At 37.0% G+C, this 16,876-nt stretch overlaps 1 protein-coding gene across 1 annotated transcript; it reads right to left on the bottom strand.

Annotated features, from left to right (window-relative positions):
• Window positions 1-8,416: 8,416 nt before the first annotated feature.
• On the bottom strand, window positions 8,417-15,926 carry RHA1 (Ras small GTP-binding family protein). The gene is made up of 7 exons (XM_059582974.1): window positions 15,692-15,926; window positions 14,568-14,645; window positions 14,295-14,462; window positions 11,266-11,314; window positions 10,935-11,008; window positions 9,143-9,236; window positions 8,417-8,728 (listed from the first exon to the last, which is right to left on the bottom strand). Exons 1-7 carry the CDS (start codon window positions 15,728-15,730, stop codon window positions 8,628-8,630), a joined length of 603 nt encoding a protein of 200 aa, XP_059438957.1. The 5' UTR covers window positions 15,731-15,926; the 3' UTR covers window positions 8,417-8,627.
• Window positions 15,927-16,876: the final 950 nt, after the last annotated feature.

The raw sequence follows: 16,876 nt of genomic DNA, 5'->3' as shown, positions 1-16,876 counted from the left end.
CTTTTTGACTCGAGTTAGTAAGTCCTTAGGGGTGTCTTTACACCTAATGCCCTAAAGCTATTTGGTTTGGGAGATATTGGCCTAACACTCGATACATGAGTCAACTAGAAAGCTTAAGGGAGCTAAGTATTACAAAGCCTTAATAAAAAAAAAAGAAAATAAAATATAAAAAAAAATATGCCTTGGTTGTTTCATTTGATATGAAGTCCAATAAATTCTGAGATGTTGATTCATTCATAGTGGAATTATTTTGAAGCCTCATGATTATGTGTTAGTTCACTTTGCACTAATTGAAACTTGTTGTGTCTCAATCTGCCATTGGTAAGTGATTTGACTTGTGAATTCCTTGAAATTTTGAAGATGAAGTTTATAATTTTAAGCTTGCTAATGAATGAGAACCATTATTTTTGTGATACTTTATCCTTTTGAATGACATAATGATGACAATGTTTGTGGGTATCATTCTTGGAAAACCTTCACGAGACTTCACTCGTCCTCTAGGGAATGCCTAGGGGTTTAAAAGGCTTGTTGCATACGCTAAATGCAACCGTACATCCCACGAAAGATGGACTTATCTTTTTGTTTTTCAGTTTATTTTCCGTTTTGTATTGTTAAGGGACTAGCAATATGTAAGTTTGGGGGTGTGATAAGCGCCGAATGTTGCACATTCAAGCCCCTTAATTTGCATATGTTAATTCCTTAGCGTTGTTATTTGTTTGATTTTGTTTTGTTTTTGTGTTTTCAGGTTATAAATAAAGATGCAATTAATTCCATTGATTTTGGGCTTAAAAGCACACTTTGAGAAGACCTAGAAGATATGGTTAAACTTAACCAATCATGGTTAAGTTTAAATCAAATAAAGAAAAGGATTAATTCGGAATTTCTCAAATTGGAGTCAAAATCGGATTGGATTCAATTTTGGATTCTGCATACGTCTCGGTATTTTGGCCATAACTTTCAGTTCAAATATCCGATTGAGGTGATTCAAGCGGCACTGGAAAGCTAACTCAAATTTCTACAAATCATTGTGAAATAGAATTTTCCTAATTCGGAGCGCCGCATTGCCAAAATTTCCCTGCAAGATAGGAACGCAATTCTGGGCGAATCCTATTCTGATTTGGACTTAGATTTTCTTTATCATAATTGGACTTGGACTTAAATCTCCGAAATTTATAGGATTCCTAGGGCTTCTAGGACTCTCCTAAGCCCTATAAATAGGCCTCTAAGCATTGAGAAAAAAGACACCGCTTCTAGAGCAAAATTCAGTAAAATTGTCTTTGGAGCTTAGGAGATCATGAGCGGCTAAACCCCTTCGTGGGGTATTGATGTAGCCCTTTCCAAGCACAATGGTTTGATTGTATTTAATTTCTAGATTTTCAATTTATGCATGTTGATTGTATAATTATGAGGATTGCTACAATTGATTTATGTTCTTAATTATTAAATGCAATTGCTCTTAAATTCCAAAATCAATATTTGTGAAATTCTTCTATTGTCTTAGAAAGTATTTTACTTTTGTTGATCTCAAATCATTCTTGTTTTCTGTGATTATGAGGATGATGGTTATACAATGGGTTTAATTGACATATGATCAATAGGATTTGATAGGCCATGCCTTGGGAAGACGGATTGTACTACACCCTAGTTTAGTGTAATTTAGGTAGACAGTCCGTGCCAACCGAAGATGGGTTACACTTATTCATTGATTGTATGTATCCTGTTATAGAATTTGATAATTTATACCTAGGGAAGACGGGTCGTACCGCGTCTTAGTGGTTAGGTGGACGATCCGTGCCAACCGAAGATAGATTATGCTTATTCTTTAATAAGGTAGTTTCTTGTTTATTTATAACATGCATAGAATGAATTTATGGGATTAATTATGATTAACCATTGTTGTGCGGATAGAGGTGAAGTCAATACCCTACTCTCTCTGTCTTATTTTAAATCTCTTTTATTTTCATGCACTTTAGTTTTTAAGCAAATCAAATCAAAACCCCTTTTAATTAAGTTAACTTTGATCTTTCAAATTTTGATAATAAAACCCCTGCAGTCCTTGAGGTTCGACACCCTCTCTATAGCCGTATCCTACAAAGATTCGTCCTATTGCGAGTGGTTATTTTTATAATTGATATTTTTGGTCACAAAAACACAACATCAACTGCCTAGGGGCTATTCCTGCTGTCACTGGGAGAGAGATGAGCCCGATGGGTTGGACTTGCTCTCCTGCAAATCCAACTAAAGGGGAACTAAATGGCTTGATCCTAACACGATCAATGCCCATTTGTTTGAAAACTGGCCATTAGAGGATATCAGCCGAGCTTCCATTATCCACCAAATTTTGATGGAGCGCATGGTTAGCCACCATCACTGTCACTACTAGTGCATCATCATGGGGCATCATTACCCCTTTTGTATCTTCTTCAAAGAATGACAGAACCATGGAATCTCGCTTTGGGGCCTTGGAAGGCCTTTCAAGGAAAAGAACCTCTTCCTTCTACACTCTTCTTGCATGAGCCTTCCTAGCAAAGCTAGGCTCTCCTCCACCAACCATCCCGCCAGCGATGGTAAGAATTTCTCCCACCACATCTTGATTCCAAGGTGGGGGATGCGCGTCCCGATCATTCCTCAGTTCGGCTTGTCGATTGTGCATTGGTTCAGCATACCGATCATCTCTCGGACTGTTATCATGCCTTTGCCTTTGGTCTCGGCCTCCGGGAGCTTCTTGGTTTCCCTCAAGTAATATGGGCCACTAAGGATTTCTTCCTCTATTCCTCTCTCTTGCCAGGAATCTCACCAATCTTCCATTCTGGATGAAAGCTTCTATTTCCTGGCGCAGAGATACACATTCCTCCGTCAGGTGGCCTCGGTCGTTGTGGTACTCGCAGAACTTAGTCTAGTCACGTTTCGGCAAGTGACCCTTCAACTTTGTTGGCCATCTAAAGGCAAGATCTCTTCTGATCTCCATTAACACCTCGGTCATACTAGTGTTCAATGGAGTAAACTTGCTGAGTTTTCGCTGAGGGTCGGTCCTCAGTTTAGGAGTCTTCTTGGCTTGCTGCTTTGGGTTTTTCTCCTCCTTTTTTCTAAAGCTTACTGGTACAACCTTTGTGCTACCCCTAGCTTCTTGGGTAACCTTTTCTTGGGACTTCATCAAGGCCCCAACATTTCTTCCTGATTGATATACTCTTCCGCTTTGTTTAGAAACTGACGGAGAGTTACCAATGTAGACTTCTTTGCTAATTCGGCCATCAATGGCCCCTCGGCTCTTAGCCCATGCATTAAAGCATCAAGTATCATTTGCTCACTCGGGCTTTCCACTTTCAACTTCTCCTTGTTGAACCTGAGCATGAAGTTCTTCAAAGACTCATCCTTTCCTTGAACAATAGAAAGCAGGTAAGCTGGGTTTTTCTTCCTCTTTTAGGTGGCTAAGAATTGACTTAGAAAGAGGCACCCCAAGGATTTGAAGTTGTCCACAGATTTGACAGGAAGTCTCGCAAACCATTCTTTGGCTACTCCTGCCAAGGTTAATGGAAACGCCCGGCATGAGATCTCATCTGGGGTTCTATGGAGGATGAAATGCTCCCGAAGACTCTCCATATGCTCCGTAGGGTCTCCATTGCCGTCATATTTATCTATATGAGGCATCTTGAACTTGTCAGGTAAGGGGAAGCTCATAACCCAATCTGTGAAGGGCAAGTTTGTGTTCTCCATGAGCTCTTCGGCCATCAATATGTTATCTCCGTTAGCCATCTTATCAGCTATCTCTACATACTTCCTCTTCAAGTCTCTCAGCTCGGCATTCACATCGGTCTCATTATGCCGTGCATGATGAGATCTATCACGATAAGACCTCTCACGATGAGATCTGTCATTGTGCGATCTTTCACGATGAGACCTCTCGCGGTGAGGCCTTTCATTCTAAACAGTGGTATGACGGCTGCCATGAACTGGACTGGCACTATCCCCCTGATTGTGGTTCCGGTTTTGGTTGGGGTCCTGGACCTGTTTGCCTTGGCGGATAAGCTCACGCCTCTCCCTTTCACGCCTTTCTTCATGTTCCTTCTCGCGCCTCTCTTCACGCTCACGAACCCTTCGGCCATTATGGCCTTCAGCAACCGTGAGCCTAGTGGCAAGGTCTTCGTTCGGCTTCTTTAGTGCATCCATGGAGGCAGTCATTTGCTTCATGAACTCGGCAAGCTTTGGAGGCGTTGCAGTCGCGTCGGGCATCCCGACTTGACCTTCCGGCAAAGGATGTGTTGCACGTGTCTGGACCATATCGGATTATGGATTGTGTATGATAAGAACTGATGGAAATCGTTTCCCACAGACGGCACCAAACTCTTGAAGCCCAGTTTTCCGAGGGGTGACGTGGCACACTTTCCGGGTGTTGTCGCGGTGTCTTAGGATGCGTTGGGCCTTCGCACAAGAGCAAACAATAAGATTAGAGTCTCCGGTGGTGTTCCGGCGGGGATACTACAATGCCTAAGTCAATAATCTGATAGTGTGCAAGCAACAAGAAAGCTAGGGAGCAAGAGTTGCAATTACCTTGGCATTGAAAGTGACTTGCATTTTATAGGCATGAAATGGAGTTTGATTCCCCGTACGTCTTGGATCCCTTATCCCTCAATATCTGTCATGCAGTTATTTGAGAAGGATAGGGTTTGTTAGCCACTTCGTGATCTTAGTAGCCTAAGATCGTGGAATAAGGGATATGGCTTCCGATTGACGTTGGATGAGGATGACCGAGTAGTCCTCGGTCTGACATGTACAGCTTAGGCACCGACAACTAACACGCATCCTGATGAGGGTAGATAACCTTTTGAATTTGAATGATAGCCCATCCCGTTTGTATAGGGATAGTTGATATGTTGATAAGTGGTCTTGGTTGTAGATAGCTTTTTCAAATGTGGGATGGGATCACCTTATTTAAATTGAATATAGATATATCCTTATTCCGAAATGACCGACCTACCCCTTGACTCCTAACTATTTCAGCCCATAAGTTGAGTCTCGAACTGGGCGTCTGAGACCTCATCGGGCTAAGCTGTCCAAGGCCTTCTCGGGTTGGTGAACTTGCTGACATCAGGTTCGGGATCCGTTGGGCCTTATGAAGCTGATCCATGACCCAATAGAATTCATTCTGTTTTTTTTTCATCTTTTAACCATCTCTATAGTGAATATAGATGAATCCACATTGAATTTGTGTATAGTCTACACGAGTCTACAAATCTATTGATTGATCTATTGAATTTAAAAATAAAAAATAAAAAATGATTGAAAGATGGTTGTATATATACATCTATAATAGGAGCCAAATCAATCGACCAGTAATTCTGAAGGAGTTGAAGCTAAATAAGATATTATGAGACAGCTAGAAGTCCACCCTTACAACTCACAGGTCATGGGTTTATAATATATGTTCGTCAGCTCTTTTTCTCTTTTTCCTAATCGTATCTTTTTTTGTCACAGCTAGCTAGTGTTGGTGCTTATATTTAATACCGATCGAATATGCAGCTTTCTAACTATACAATTATCAAGCTACCATTTTCAGCCCCAAGTTTGTATTGGAACAAGTTTATATATTATTGGTGGAGCCGCATGGATCAAATCTATTGAGAAACGCATTCTCTATGCTTCGACAAGATTAGTATGACAATTTATATATATATGGAACAAATTGCAGAAACAAGAGGCTGCTGGTCATGTCTTTTCGTGCATTGCTTGAGTACATATACATATATTCATCATCGGTACGTTCTAAATAAGCAAAATCCGAGTCTACACAATTAAAAACTTGTATATTTTGAAAGAAAAATGCTTCAATCTAATAAAAACTCCACATTTTGCCCATAAAAGTCTACATGGCAAGATGCTACATCATTTTTTTTGTGGAGGAAAAAAGACTAAACAAAAATAAAATAATGTGGCATCTTGCCACATGAACTTTTATGAGCAAAATATAAAATTTTTATTAAATTCTATCATATCTCATTTTGAAAAGGCCATTTGTTCGACATGATTAATGTATTTTCGTGCATTGCTTCACGACTATTATTTAATTACAAAGTGTCGGGGATAACCAGGTTGTTTTCCCATTCGTTGTCTACGTTGAAGCGATCGAGCCTAACGTAGTAGATATATTATATGCTTTATTGGGACCCAAATGCATCATAATTTATACTTTAATACTTCTCTTCAAGTGGGGTTATGATTCTCTCCATATTATTTAAAATTTTTAAAGACCTGCTAACATTGATTTTATATACTCCATTATTATATGCACAAACATTAAATCTTGACATTCAAAATGAAGAGAATCTTTGTATTGTCTCCTCACGTGTACATGTAAAATATTTAATTGAAATTAAATGTGATTGACGAAGACAAGGTTTGAACTCAGACCTTTACTTCGATATACTTAGCGGTGAAAATGTTGGCAGTTAATAACCGCTTGCTAACCGCTAACAGCTTTTGAAGGCATTACCATAGAAACCACATCGTTTCGTTTTTTTTTTTTTAGTTTTTTCTTTTAAAAAGCGGTTAACCGTTATTAGAGTTACTAACCGCTAACCGCCGGTTAACCGTCTAAGCGGTTAGTGGAGGCGGTTAGTGAATTTTACTAACCGCCTAGGCGGTTACGGTTAGTTGTTTTAGTCAATAACCGCTAACCGTAACCACGTTTTAACCCAATACTATGTTAAACTACTACATATCTTAAAAGTTTAAGCCGATAGAAATGAATGAATTTAATCATTTAATTTATATTTTAACGTACAAAAATAATGAAATATACTCAAATTTTGAAAATTTTACTCCAAAGGATGTTGTCATTATCCAACATTTTTTTTTCTAATTAAAAATGCAAGAGGAGGCAACCAAAGTCGCTACTCTACGTACCTTGGTGTTACCATAGTAGCACTTACTCGTTAGGCAGCACTTAAAAAGGGCATAGATGGTGAGAACTGCAAGCATTCCTTCAAAATCGATCTAGCCATAACACTAGCCCTCCCAAAGACGCTAGTGGCACCCAAGCCAATAGACAAGCCAATAACTATAAACGCTTTCTATTGCGGTATTCAAACTTAGAATCTAACCCCACTAAGATAACCCAAGTGCCACTGGACCACACCCTTGGTGGTTCATTTTCATTTTCCAACATCTTGTCTAAACTATCAAACACCTTTTTGGTTGGAAAAAGAAGAAATAAAATAATAATAATAATAATAAAAACAAGCAAGTACATGCCATGGGTTGTAACTGTTCATAAAATATATAGTTCTAAGTGGTTTACTTTTCTTTTTTCTTTTTTTTTGTGAGTTCTAAGTGGTTCCCATAAGAATGTAATTCAAAAAGTAATTTGTGCTGAAAGTAAGGATCCTTCATTCGGCTGCTCCATATAGAGAGATTTTATCGCAGATGATTGAGTCAATCAAACACCTTTCTGGCTGAAACATGTCATATTGTCATGGGTTGTATATATATATAGTAAATAAAAGTGGAAGTCTCATAGCATAAATAATTTTTGGTAGTGGGTTTGAACAGGCTTCATGGGCTGAAAAGTAGAAGCCTCTACCCATTATATATATATATAAGTTGGGCTCTGCCTGGTTCGCACACTGATTGCAACCGATACATTCAGCCTCTATAATAGCATGCCTGAAGCAGGTATCAGGGACTTTTGCTCCCATCACAAGTGAAAACTCTTTTCATTCTCTTTTTTCTGAATTGATAATTGACTTAGGAGCTATTTCCCGCCGGCTTGCTCTGACAAGCTTTTTCACTTAACTTACTCATATCCAAATATTTTAAGAATCATTACATCCCTGCAGTTTCACATCCACTACTTGCCTCAAAATACCAGTTCTTCTAAGGTGGTCACCTTATAACTTATGAGTAATGCTATACATACTCCTACTTCACGACACCCATTTCTCCACACTCAATAAGTAGCTTTCACAAATTCAATAGTAAATTTAAAAGCCACTTATGAGTAATGCTATAGATACTCCTACTTCCCGACACCCATTTCTCCACACCCAATAAAGATCCATCACAAATTCAATAGTAAATTTAAAAACCACTTAAGTGAGAAGAAATTGGTATAAAAAAGTGAGTATGTGTGTAGCGTTAATCAAAACTTCATCTTGCTAATTGTGAAGTCAATGTGGCAGCAAGGGATTGCAAGAAAAACAAACAAACAAACAAACCCAGAAAGAAAAGCCTGACTCTAAAAGCTTCAATATCCATTACATATTTCCATGTAGATTATGAGTTACTTTTTTCTTATATATATATATATATATATATATATATATATATATATATATATTTTAAGTATCGAAGATCTTCAACACGTACAACAAGGAAGGCTACTAACCCACCCAGATTACAGGGCGTGGGGCATACCGTGTCCTCAGGAAAAAACACACCATTTCATTAAATGAGAAGACGATATCCACAATCATTTACTGCCAGAAATATAAACCATCTAAACACATGCATGTACAGAGTACTGAATCCGGACACACAAATTTCGGCAATGAAAACGTTTAATTTCTACAGTGCATCACAGCGCCAAGACGACAGACAGAGCTGGGCAACTAGCAAAAGTACCAAAGATCTCCTTAAGAGCAGCACGATGCACTTGCTACCCTTTCTGCAGGTCTATCCATAAGAACCATTCCTGATGGATTCTGCGCTGGCTGGACTCGTGGTAGTCTTTTTGCTGCACAGCAAAAAAAGCAAACTAATCAGTTCTAATTTCACAAACACAGAAACTACACATGTGCAACCACTCAGGAGAGCAATTAATCCTTCTAGAGAAAGGGGAATTTTGTGTCGTCCGTCCTTATATAAGTTTTCAACAGGTCAGAAATATTTGGACAAACTTTCTTTTAAATAACTTACGGGCCCACATCATCCCGTAAAGTCCTAATACAGAAACAGAAATCACAAAAAAACTAGATATAAAATACAAGACTCATTGATGCCTGAATACAATATAAACTACTTTCTCCGGAACACGGAGCTGACACCCCAACCTAAATGACCAACTTAATAGTTTTACATCATATTTCAGTTTCATACTTGGGTTTTGACACGCAAGGCACCTTTTAAGTAATCCCCCCTAGAAACATACCGATCTCATAGAAGACATCATTGACATTGGCTGCAGTTTTTGCAGAGGTTTCCATGAAGAAAAGGCCATTCTCCTGAGCATATGCTTGTGCTTCCTGGAAGAAAAGTAGCAACCACATAAGCAACACAAAATGCTGAACATAAAACATGTGGACTAAAATTAAAACTAAATTGATATGTTAATCAGAAACAGGTTCCAGGCCGAGATATAGTCTAGAATTACTAAACATAATTCCTTCATTAATGCATAATATCAATCTCCAAGGAGACAAACTATATCATCAATCAGCCCTTAAAAAATGTATGAAATAAGCATAGCACACTCATTTACTTTCATATGTTTACTTCTTCTCTGGGACAAACTACATTACCAAAGCCTTTAAAAATGTATGAAATAGACATAGCATACTCATTTTTCATTCCTTTATAATTTCTTCCTTTTTTGCCCTCACGGAACACGTATAGATCAGCCACTTAACAGGCTTTACCAAGATGTGGGGATAATGTTGGGTCAACACCTATTTTAGTCCTTGAAAATACATGAACTTTCAATTTGATCTTTAAATTTTTTTAAAAAATTTGCAATCACGTCTCTAAATAATATAAAAAGCCACAATTACATCCTTCCATAGTCCAATTGACAGAAATAGATGATCTGTCATGATAATCTTTCATATTGCAGTTGATGTGGCTAACAGAAGCCCACTCAAACATTTGCACACTTATCTAACCTAAGAAAATTGATAATATGTCATATGTCAACAAAGACTTCTACAAATTTTTGTTTTACTTAATTACAAAACAAAATTTTAAATTCAATAAATTTTTTGTAGACCACATGGATAACTGTTCTTGTAGCATATCTCATGTCTGTTAAAATTGCTCCCTCCAGATTCACAGTCACCTCTGACTAATGAAAATACCTAATCCCAAACTTTTAAATTATTTGATGACTTGATTGCAATCTAAACTTTAGATATCAAATTAGAACTTCCCGTATTTTTCTATGACTAAATAAGTGTCTGTCCAGCAAGGTTTACACATAACCATTCAACAAAAGATGACATTTTAATTGCATTAACTGCAATCTTACTGGAATTAAAATGTATATTCAGATTTGAAAATTGTCCCCATGTGAGGAAGAAGACAGATAACAGACAGTTTTGGCATGTGATACTGTCAAACGAGGCTGATTCAACATTAAAATTTGGAAACCAAACCCTAAATAAGGCGCCCCCCGCACCCCCCCCCCAAAAAAAAAAAAAAGGCACACACAAGGCAAAAAAGAAACTAAAACCTATATGTGTTATCAGCATTATAATATTACAAGATAGTGGAACATCAACAACCCTGTTCTTTGGTTATAAGCTCCATCTTGACCGCTTTTTCTTATGCTAGAGTCGCATCTCTTACTTTTGTATTTTCCATCTGATCCATTTTTTTTTCTTGTTTCCATTACATTTTTTATTTTTCTAACGAGAGAAAAAACTAGAAAAGAATTTGTTCAACAAGCATGTCAATTGCCAAAACCCACTGCCCCCGCCACCTCACAGAATCATGAAGCAAATGATGAGTCATATATTCTAAAAAAATAACTCTCAAAATCACCAAATACTCTAACCTCTAGGCATACATTTTAAACTTTATAAAAGTGATTCACTCTTAAATAACTGAAGTTTATGATCTTCACAAGCTGCTATAGCTTTCACACATTGACTGATTTACCACAAGGGAAATAAAGACTAATTAACAATTAAGAAGCACATTAATCAAAGAACAAATAATGTACTTGCCTCTGCTGCCACCTTCCTCGTGTCTGGTAAATCTGCTTTGTTGCCAGCCAGTGCCATGACCATATTTGGATTGCCTTTTGGCAACAAGAAGGAAAATAAAATTACTAAAGAAATTTTGGAAGAAATAAAGTAGCAATAAACCAGTTAGCAATAATGCGAGTTTTCTTCAACTGCAGTCAATACAAAGTATGTTCAATTAATGGTGTAACAAAATCACAAGTGGGACCATGAAATGTCAACTGTAGACAATTTTGCAATAGCTAATAATGAGAGAGGTATATTCACATAAAAGCATGTTTGTCTACAGACAACATAGAATGTAAAATGCTACCTTGTGCTTGAAGTTCTTGGACCCATTTTTTTGCCCGCTCAAATGAGGCCTAAAAGAAAAGAAAAGAAAAGAAACTGAAACATTGCTTGAATTGAATTATAATAATGAAACTTTCATAGTAGGCATTATTAACGTAATTCTCCACTTTCAATAACCATCGAAGCATCTCAAAATTTCAGCTGTAAATACAAGAAATCAATACCTTCATATAGTATACAAGGAGAGATACACATTAAGGTCTCCAACTAGGCAAGCCTAGACCATTTCCTTTAGCCAAATAATCTAATGTTAATGCTTTAAACTTAACTTTCAAATTCTATTAGAATAAAAGAAGTGTCCTGCTCTTTACAAAGTAGCACCTCCCCCCCCCCGGGGTTCTCGTTCTGTGCATGTGTGTAACCATATGTAAACGCCAGCATATCTAAAGTATGCCGTCATTTCGTTTGTTGCCCTTTTCAGTTCAGGGCTGGGGCAATCTTCCTGCAAACATATATTCTGATCCAAAGCAATGCATGTATCTAACACGTTCTTTACTGTCTTCTATGCCAAGCACTTTTTAAAAAAAAAAAAAAAAAATTCCCAAGTGAAATATATCCATAAATATCAGTGTCATAAGCTCAAACTTCATTCTGACGCTGCAGCTTCCCAAAATTCCATCCAACAGAGAGAAAAAGAAAATCTCCTTCAATCCATATGTAATAATATGAGAGAACATCAAGAACATACTTGAAACAATCTTTTGAAAACATTTCAGGAATAACCCTTGAGGTCTAAATTAAAGCATCTATTGAAGAATTGGAGGACTGGAAGGGACTGTTCTGAAAAAGCAAGATTATGTCCAAGTTTTCTAAGAAGTTGTTGGGCTTATGGTTTTGAGAGTGGATGGATTTGATTGCCCAACAAACATATGATTAAACACGATGTAGTATAATAGAATGCTGATAAAATTGAAAATGATGATGTGGTGGACGTCAATATGTTTGCAACTATAAATGAGTTGCCTAAGCTGATGATGAAAAGCCCATTGACAACCCTTGTGTTGAAGGTTGCAAATGCTATTGTATTAAAAGACTAAGTAGATAAATACAAATACAAACCCATTTTCCACCAACTCATCTAGCAATGTGCTAACAAGGGAAACCATTTCTTATTTCATTCTTTTCTCTTTATTAAAATATTGTCAAGGGACAAGTTATGGCTCATACAACATGAAATAATAGGTAATAATGCATGTGAATGGATGACTTCCCAAGAGGATAACCTTCATTAATGACAACATTCATCTGCATAATGATTTTCAACATTTGAATGGGATTATATATGTTGGCATCTATATAAATACATATTTCAGTGTACATTCAAAAAACAGTACTTCATATATTTGCAATAAAGAGAGTATAAATTAAGTAACCATATCACCATTTTGAAATGAAGACATTGCTTGCCCCCAGGTTTCCACTCTCAGGCTATGTACCTTAAGGCCTAGTAGCAATCTCAGATGGAAAGGTACAAAATAAAATAGAGACTCTCACACACACAAGGGAAAGAAAAAAAATTAGGAAAAAGGAATATAGCTTCAGACCAGGGACAGGGTATTTGTTTTTTTTTGGGGGGTACCATGAATAAAATGACGACAAAATCCCTAAAATTTTAATTCTTTTTGCAAATTTTTGGGGACAATAAAAAAATAAAACCTAAAGTTTTTGTTTTATTCCAATTTTTAGTGGCCTCTGGCCCCCTCCATGTTCGTCCATGCTTCAGACATCAAAACCTTCTAGGAGTCTAAATTGTGAACTTATACACGAGTCAACTCCTATTTATTCACATTTCAAGGTTTATAATGTCAAGATTTTTTGTAGACTTTAAAGGGATTCTAGGCTTTTTAGAAACATACATTCTAATTTTTCTTTTCAGGTACTCTCTCTGCTCATAATAGATGTATACTTTGCAAAAATGTATAACTATTACGAGTAGGAATTAATTCTATAAACGCTTTTTGTCATTTCATAGGCTTTGTTATCATTTTATTAATGGTAGGCTTTAAAAAAATCCCAGTCCAGCCCAACACCCCTAGACCAAACTCCTGCCATCATCCCTGATTATGGGAAATCTAAAAGGGAGAAACTATTTATTATGTACATTTCACAGTTTATAAATACAATCCAAAGCTATAAAAAATTGATCATTATTATCCAATTTTAAGCTTCATGATCGTTGCATAACATATAGAACTGTATTGAATCAAAAATAGGTCTACTAAATTTCTTGTCTTTCTATACCTACCCACTTCCCATATTAAAGTTGAATTTTTAACATAAACTTGAACACATAACACAACTGCTCTGTCATTATTAGTCCATTACTGATGTAGGTCAAGGGACCTAAAGGAAGGTTTCTGAAAGTCATGTCTGGACATGGGTCCAGCCTGTCCGGACACACCATCGATGAAGCAGTTTCTGGAAATTGGCATCCGGACAGGGCCTCTAGCTGTCCGGACAGGGGTGCGATCTTGGGGTTTCTGGAAACCCCGTCCGGACAGGCTATCTAGCCGTCCAGACACCCTTATGTTATTTTGCTTTCCGTTCGTTTTTATTTACCTGTCCGGATAGGGTGTATGTCCCATCCGGACACACTTCATAGGTTTTTAATAAGGACTCTACTTTGTAGTTTTATTAGGTCTAGGAGTCTTGGAGCTATAAATACATGCTTATAGCCTCCAGAAATGGAGATTTGGATTATTATTGAGTTTGTTTAATAAAAATTACTCAGAGTTGAGTTTTTTCTTTGTTTTCCTTCAAAACCTAGAGAGTATCTAGCTTTTCAAAAAGATTTCTTAGATCATTTGTTAGTCTCATGATCTAAAAGTATTTATCTGCTGCTTAATGTTGTTATTCGCTGCAATCCACTAAGTCACGCTACATCAATTACAAAGCCATAACATTAATTGCAACAATGTACAATCAGAGGTAGTACAATATTTTACATCCAATTGCAGATAGCTAGATTTCATTTTCTCATAATTCACTTACTTGGTTTGTAATATCATACACGATTATTGCAGCAGCAGCTCCTCTGTAGTACATAGGTGCCAAGCTATGGTATCTCTCTTGACCTGCTGTATCCCAAATCTCAAATTTTACAGTTGCATCATTTACAGCCAATGTTTGTGAGAAAAAGGCAGCACCTATAGTTGATTCCTACAATCATTATAAATAAAATAAAAAAAGGTCAACCTCCAGTATCAAAGAGGCAAAGCCACAGTTGAAAATGTAATAGATCCAAAAATCTTTATAGCCTCCAACCTGAAATTCAATAAATTGCCCTTTAACAAAGCGCAACACTAAACTAGACTTCCCAGCTCCAACATCACCAAGAAGCACCTGAAGCAAAACATCAAACATTACCATTACGCAACTCAGGATCAACCCAGAGCAATTGCAAAAGAAAAAAGGAAATTAGAAAGGAAAAATAAAAACAGATAACACGAACAACTATATTTATTGCTTAAATCCTCACTTCACGGTATGATTAACCTATTCATAAATGAAAAATTAAACAAACCAGCTCTACACCAGAACAAGCTTCTTCAACTTAAAGATTCTAAATATTCTTATGTTCTAGTGTACTGATTCACCTAAATACCCTATGATAGTTGCCCCAATCATAATATTCCATACTTAATCAGAAATCACCCACCAATTGATAAAAACATCAAAGCAAACATCAGCATTGGCATGGAGAAAGAGACAAGCATCACAAGATCATCCGGACCGAAATCAAAATTTGTTTGAAGACAGAAATGCTACACGCGCATCTGGCTTTGCATAAAAGCACCAGTCCTAGGGAAAAATAACAATACCAAATACTAAGTATAATAGTTACCCATAACAGAGCGGGGATAAAAAAAATATACAAATACAAATGCACAATCGAAAAAAAGAAAAATAAGGATTGAGCTTTATCTACGCCAGAAATTGCATCAAAATCATACACAACACAAAAAATAAAAATTCCTTGAGAACTTAGTTAGAACAACATCAGAATTTGAGTCAAGTTATCAGAATTAAGCCCCACCGACATCAGAATTTGAATAAAAGCATGCACAACCCGAAGAAAATTTGAAAATCGAAGCAAACCAAAATCAGAAATCGCATCAAAATTATGAGCTATCCACACAAAATTCTTGAGTATTACGCCAAACCCGTATTAGAATTTACTTCAAAATTATCCAAAACCAAACAAAATTCTTGATAATTAAGCTAAACCCACATCATAAATTGCATCAAAATTATCCACAGAAGAACTAAAATTCTTCAGAATCAAAGCAAGCCGACATCGAATTCGCATGAAAACACGCACATACTAACAAAAAAAAATTTAAGAAAAAATAAATAAATAAAGAGGCATTAAGTGCTAAAGTTCCTACCAATTTAGCATTGATGTTCTTGTTCCCAGTTGTAGCCATGACAGTAATCGATCAAGGATCAGAATAATTGATAAGAATTAAAAGCGAAATTCAGATAGGCGTTGACGAGAAGGAGGAGTTGATGCAAGCAAAGGCAAAGGCACAAGGAAGGATCCTCAGCCAACCCCCCTCTCTTTTCTCTCTTTCTACGAAAGACTCAAAGGTACGTGAAAGCGATGTTTTTCTCACCTTTGGCTGTTTGGCATTTCTTTACTTTCTTTGTTTGATTTTTCGTCATTTGTATATTCCGACATGTTGCACGTGGCATTTACAGGCCAATGGGCTTCCGTCCGTTTGTTTATTATATAATTTCTCAAAGAAATTAATATTGTGTTTGTTAATATCATCTTATTTTTAGTTTTTTTTTTTTTTTTAAATGTTTTGAGGTGTTGTAGAAATGAATATTTTTTTAAAAAATTTTATGTTGAAATATTTTCAATATATATATTAGGGTTAAATACTTCAAATCCCTCTAGGATTTCACAACTTTATTTTTTCTCCCATCGGGTTTCATTTTTATCACAGGAGGTCCCTATGGTTTTGATAATAGACCAAGTTAGTCCTCCGTCAGTTGACCGTTAGTTGACTTAACAGAATTCCACGTGGACCAATCAAATGTTAACACGTGGCACCTACTTATATATATTTTTTTTAAAATTAAAAAAAAAAAAGTATTTTCAAAAAAAAAAAAAAAAAACAAACAAAAACAATTGGGGGTGGCTCTTGGCTCCAAGGAGGTGACCGAGCCACCCATAGTGGGTACTGGGGGTGGCCGAAACCACCCCCAATGGTGGTTGGGGGTGGTTTCGGCCACCCCCTTGGCTCCAAGGGGGTGGCTCCCTTGGTACCAAGGGGGTGGCCGAAACCACCGCCAGTGGGTACTGGTCGGCCACCCGGCCCACCCCCATAGAGCCTAGGGGGTGGCCGAAACCACCCCCAATAAAGAAAAAAACAAAAAAAAAAATTGGAGGTGGCCGAGCCACCCCCTTGGTCATTTGAGGGTAGCCAATTTTTTTTGTTCTTTTTTTTTCGAAAATACTTTTTTTTTAATTTAAAAAAAAATTAAGTAGGTGCCACATGTCAACATTTGATTGGTCCATGTAAAATTTCGTTAAGTCAACTAACGGTCAACTGACGGAGGACTAA

Source organism: Corylus avellana, chromosome 1, assembly GCF_965113065.1.
Source record: "Corylus avellana chromosome 1, dhCorAvel1.hap1.2, whole genome shotgun sequence".
In the NCBI taxonomy this organism is placed as follows: Eukaryota; Viridiplantae; Streptophyta; class Magnoliopsida; order Fagales; family Betulaceae; genus Corylus; species Corylus avellana.
This window is presented reverse-complemented; position numbering and strand designations above follow the sequence as displayed.